Consider the following 6066-nt stretch of genomic DNA (forward strand, 5'->3'; position numbering starts at 1 on the left):
TGTTTGTCAGTTTGTGTATTTCCATTCTTGCATGTCCTATAACTCATCTTTATTGTACTGTATGTATATGTGTATATATGTATATATATACATATATATATACACACACACATATATATATACACACATATGCACACACATATATACACATATATTTAAATGAAGTTTATTCTAAAAATATTCCTAAATATTCCGGTACAAATAAATATAGATATGAGTTTAGGACTATGAAATATGCAGTTGAATGCCCATTTTAATGTCGTCTCTTATTATTTTACTTCTTTAAAAATATCAACAATGACCCCGCAGCCACTCTTCAGCAGCTGATCTCTGAGACGATGGTGCGGTGGGCTCAGGAGTCTGTCATCGAGGACCCCGAGCTGGTGAGGGCCATGTTCGTGCTGCTTCACCGGCAGTACGACGGCATCGGGGGCCTGGTCCAGGCCCTGCCCAAGACCTACACCATCAGCGCTGTCTCCGTGGAGGACACCATCAACCTGCTGGCCTCCCTGGGCCAGATCCGCTCTCTGCTGAGTGTGAGGATGGGCAGAGAAGAGGAGAAGCTCATGATTCGGGGACTAGGGTACCTTTAATCATTACGGCCTTTTGTCTTACGTGTGTCTTCTTTCTGACTGATTATCCCAATACCAGAACAGTAGGTGCATTAATAAACATACGCTCTTTAGATTGCATGATCATTAAGTTAGATTGTTTTGTTTTTAGAGATTATGTTTTAAAGCTAAATAGGAAGGTTGCTCAATAATGAAACATGTCTAATTTTACAACTAGATGTAAAGATGGCTGTGATACAGAGCAATTACCTTTGAGTTTGTTTTTTAATTAGTTACTCAGCAATGTATAATCATATATAAAAATACAGGTTAATAAAAACACACTAAAATCCATGAGGAGATAAACACTCTCCAGCAGGAAACAATAAGAATGTTTGTCTGTATCTACTGGGCCGTGAAGGAAGAATGGGAACTGCGAATTCAGCATCATAACTTGTGCTTCATGTAGATTTGGGGATTAACCTTTACACCTTATGCATAGTTTAAGGAACCCCAAGCTGAGAAATGAATGTAAAAATTGGCCCGGTGGTATGCTTTCTTCGCTCAAGTTCCTCTGAAATCTTGCAAGAAAAAACCTAAATAGTAAAAAAAAGTTAGTCCAAAATAAAAAACTGCAAACACATAGGAAACAATTCACCATAAATAAGGGTCTGCAGTTACAATGAACTATGGAGTTAGAACACCTCCCCCAAGAACTTCAGATAATAGGATGTTGGAAAGAGAACATAAAATCACTGTGTGTAAATGAATAAATGAAGTCTCTAAAAACAAGACTTGCAAAAAGTCCAGGACGGTTTGAGAAAGATCCAAATAAACTTCTAGAAATGAAAAATATGAGAATTGATATAAAAAAACAGGGAATTGAATTACAGGTAAGATATAGCTGAAGAGAAAATTAATGAATTAGGTGATAGAGCTGAGGAAATTACTCAGCAATGCAGCACTGAGAGAAAGTATAAAAGAGAAGTTGTGAGACCGAAGGGATAGTGAGAGGAGGTCCCGCATGTGCAGAAGGAGGTTGCTAGGAGACACAATGCGGGGACTAAAGGATGGATTGAAGAGCTATTGGCTTGAGTTTTTCAGAGTGGATGAGAGATGGGAATTCACAGATTCACAAAGCTCCAATAGTTCCACATTGACAGCTGGAGAGGCCATTTTAGAATAAAGTAGAGAGGAAAGCCAGAACACTTGCAAAGGAACGATATTTAGAATTCTCAACGGCAGGACTGGAAAACGTGACTCAGCGTGGGATTGTTACCAGGGGAGGATCCCACACAATGAGCTCGTGCTTTGTGTGGTTTTGGAGAGGAAATTTACATCCATATTCAAGAGTGAGAGAAAAACAGGTATTTCAGAGTATTTGCTTACAGCCCCTCATTGAAAGGCCTCCTAAAGGCTGTACATTTGAGAAAGGAAAACGGAATTCAGAAAGAAGGAATGGAAGGCAGTGTGTTTAGTGAGTATATTATTGGTGTGTATCTGCATAAGTCTAAGCAATCAGTAATTTGCATTAACTTGGAGATATGAAAATAAGAGGGAACTAACATACCAGAGAAAAAGGAAAGCTTAAATTAATCTATATGACGTTTACAAGAAAAATGCTTTAACATAAGGATGTAGGATCCTGGAATGTAGAATGTGAAAAAGTGATGTAGAACACAAATATTTAGCAAAAAAAAGAAAAGCTGATCTAGCTATATAAATATCATATAAAAAATGAGATAATGAAGATGACTACTGACATGGATCAAATAGAATGCAAAAATAATGAAAAGGATTAAAGCAGATATACTCATAGATCAATAATTTTTATAGGAATTTTTCTATAAATGTTGAAACTGATTCATTTCTATACAAAAGAAGGTTGAACACATTTGGATATACATTAAATTAGGATGATAAGTGTCCAAAACTGTATTTCATATTAGTGAATGTTTATATATTTAGTACATTTCTTGTAATTGAAAAGAATAGACAACTTGTTTACTATTTTTGGTAGGCTACCAATATTTTTGAGGAAAACTCAATAGTATTAACTTTTGTGGCTTAACTATGATTGCTCTTACTTTTCTGTACATGCCAGTATTTCCAAAAGTTGACTAGATTTCAGATAAATATTTTATTGAAATTTTGCTCTGACCTGTGTTCCTTTGTAGGGACATTATGAATAATAAAGTGTTTTACCAGCACCCTAACCTCATGAGGGCACTGGGGATGCACGAGACAGTGATGGAGGTCATGGTGAACGTCCTTGGCGGTGGGGAGTCCAAGGTAAAGGAAAACCTTCGAATCTTGGGGTGGCGTTGATTGCACCTCCTTGAGTGCATGCATGTCTTAAACCTTCTCCGGAGGACTGTTTAAAAGACACCTTTTGGAAAACCTTACAGATTGAGAGCTGGATGTACTATTAGTGTTTTTTTGTCTTTAATATCTATAACAACTTTTATCCTATGCTGTGTGACTTGCTGTATCCTTAATTATTGTCATTTAAGGGATGTTTAGAAACTTTAAAAGTTAATACTGTACTGTTTATTTAAAATTTAGAACTATAAGTCAGTTTCTTCATGTTACACGTGCATAGCACACACATGTCCTTGAGATCCAGCCACTCCCCTTGCCAACCGGGGCTGCACTAAGTTCCCGGTCCAGACCAAGACTTGAGGATGATGCTTGGACTATTTGTTGTAAGACTCTAAAGTGAATTGTTAAGGGATTAAAATTTAAAATAAAGTTCTTTAGAACCAAGCGAACAGAGTAATATGTCAAATAACTTCAGATAAATTGGTATAATTTTATAATGTCTGATTTTCAAAATATATTTCAATAATTTTTGAAATTTCACTGTGTTTTTCAAAATATGGAAATGAGTCTATAATTCTCATGTCCAGTCACCATTTAGACAGACTTACAAAGATATTTATAAAATGCTGCGTTGAAGAAGGACCCCAGGCATCATCGAGCATCCTAGAACAGGGTTTGGCTCTAAAGGACATGTGTCTGATGGGGTCCAGCTTCCGGTCAGGGTGCTCCTTAGAGCGGAGGAGTCCTGTGCCATCGGGAGACTGTGAATACCTGGAATTTTAATGATAACCGCAGTGGCAGCACTGATGATCAGAACCTATGGTTCCAAATATTACATTGGGCGTTCTTCACAGACTGCCTCGTTTACGTCTGCCTTTCTTGTCCAAAGTGAGCAGTATTATCCTCCTAATTCCAGGTTTACATAACCAAGTTAGTAAGCTTGCAGTTTTCCAAGGAGGCACAGCTGCTAGTGGGCAGGAGTCACACCGAGTCTGTCTGATTCCTAACCTGGGCTCATGCCTCCTTTGGGTTGGGCTGTAGATTACTGCCAAATCCAGCCATTGATGGTGATGAGGTTTCGACATTAGTGCCAGGCTTGCTCTTCTGGGGCTCAGGGACAGGTAGGTCAGAGTCTGGAAGTGGGAAGGTCTTCGGGCCAAGGCTCTGCAGACATGGGCACGCACGGGTTAACAATGTGACTCGATTTTGTAAAGATGATTTGCTTTCACAGCTAATTAAATGCTCTTTATGCAGGAGATCACTTTTCCCAAGATGGTAGCCAACTGTTGTCGTTTCCTCTGTTACTTCTGTCGGATAAGCCGGCAGAACCAAAAAGCTATGTTTGACCATCTCAGTTACTTATTGGAAAACAGCAGTGTTGGTCTAGGTAAGTAAGGGTTTGACTTTTGTTTAAATTTTGTGATAAAAATAATATACATATTTCAATGTAATGTCAATGAACTCAGAGGAGCGCCATATGTATTGCACTTTGAAATTAAATTTTAAGTAAAAGTGTGTTCTACATGGAATTCATAGTTGCAGCCCAATCCAGGTTTTGTTTCCTCTTCATTTGGATTAACAGCTTCGCCAGCGATGAGAGGGTCGACGCCCCTGGACGTGGCGGCAGCCTCGGTGATGGACAACAATGAGCTGGCCTTAGCTCTGCGCGAGCCGGACCTGGAGAAGGTAGGCGCCTTCCTGCGCTGCTCAGGGTCAGCTCTGCTGGTTCATAACTCCTCCTCAAGATTATTTAAATACAGCTGTAATATTGTGACAATTATGTTACTGTAATTATACATAAATGTTGCATGTAATATTATAAGTTATGTAAGATGTTTGAGATAAGTTATTTCCTTTAACCACATGCATTTTTCGCTCTGAAAAAAAGAATCAACTTACTCTGTCTGTGTTCCTATCTGTTTTTGTCCTTTCATGATATCTGCTGTCACATTTGCTTTAATCACACAGTTTCTGCTTTTTAAAATGTCAGAGACTGAGTTATGGGGCTGGAGGGGGGCCATTCCATCTTCATGCACCTGAGCGGCACCCATCTTCCTGTGTGGTGCTCTCCCACACAGCCAAACCTGGGTCTCTTTAGCCTGATGAACTCTGCGGGCCTCATCCTACTGACCCCCTGAGACTGCCCCACCACAGGTCCGTGCATCCCAGGCAGGAGGCGGCTGGCCTTGGTGCACCTGGGGACTTGTGCTGAGTGCCCTCAGACACAGCACTGGCACCAAATTTGAATCTGTATCAACCTGGTGAACACCATGCGCCCCTACCTGGGGACTCACTGAGAACCTCTCTCATGCAACTTGCCTATTCCCCGAGGCTCGTCCAGTGACTGGGCCTAACAGGCAGCTGCCAGGCCGAGGTGGGTCTCAGGACGCCTTGGGCCTTGTGCTCACCTGCCCCCAGACTCAGTGTTGGGGGAAGCCAGCCTTGGTGCGCAGCTCGGATCACCCCACGCCACCCAGGCCCAGCATAGGCAGCCACAAGCTGCAGGTCACTCGGTTGGTCCTGACAAGTAGCCCAAAGCTCTGAAAGGCAGCGTCTGACATTGACCTACCCTGGTCCCTCCTAAGAGGCGCCAGAACCAACACATCAGTGGAGGGCTTCAGACTACACCAGAGCACAACCCATTTAGCTCCACAAGCGGCACACCCACAGGAGATCTTTCTACTTCCGGGGGTCTGAGGACTAATTAGATTCTAGATCTAATATACACAGTAATACCCACACAGCAGCTGGAACACTGTGGTCTGGATCAAAGAATCTTAAAACCAGAGAGAAAAGCAGTTAGTTACAAGGGAGCACCCATATGCCTTCCAGCTGATTTCTCAACAGAAACTGCAGGGCAGAAGGGAGTGGCAAGAGATATTCAAAGTGATGAATAGCAAGGACCTACAACCAAGAATACTCTACCCAGCAAAGTTCTCATTTAGAATTGAAGGTCAGATAAAGAGCTTCACAAACAAGAAAAAGCTAAAGAAGGAGCTCATTACCACCAAACCAGTATTACATGAAATGTTGAAGGGTGTTCTTTAAGAAGAGAAAGAAGGAGAAGAAAAAAGATCATACATATGAATAATAAATGGCAATAAATACACATCTATCAACAATTGAATCTAAAAATGAAAATAAATGAACAAGGAATCTAATGAACAAAATAAACTGATGAATAAAATAGAAC

At 40.7% G+C, this 6066-nt stretch overlaps 1 protein-coding gene across 1 annotated transcript in view; it reads left to right on the forward strand.

The window, feature by feature from the left end:
- RYR2 (ryanodine receptor 2) overlaps window positions 1-6066 on the forward strand; it is a 185593-nt gene that overhangs the window by 80967 nt on the left and 98560 nt on the right. The window contains exons 40-43 of the mRNA XM_015562331.1: window positions 310-583; window positions 2729-2843; window positions 4128-4260; window positions 4456-4559. Coding sequence (XP_015417817.1) covers window positions 310-583; window positions 2729-2843; window positions 4128-4260; window positions 4456-4559 — 626 coding nt within the window. The remainder of the gene's footprint in view (window positions 1-309; window positions 584-2728; window positions 2844-4127; window positions 4261-4455; window positions 4560-6066) is intronic.

The sequence above is a fragment of the Myotis davidii genome, unplaced genomic scaffold, assembly GCF_000327345.1.
Source record: "Myotis davidii unplaced genomic scaffold, ASM32734v1 scaffold174, whole genome shotgun sequence".
In the NCBI taxonomy this organism is placed as follows: Eukaryota; Metazoa; Chordata; class Mammalia; order Chiroptera; family Vespertilionidae; genus Myotis; species Myotis davidii.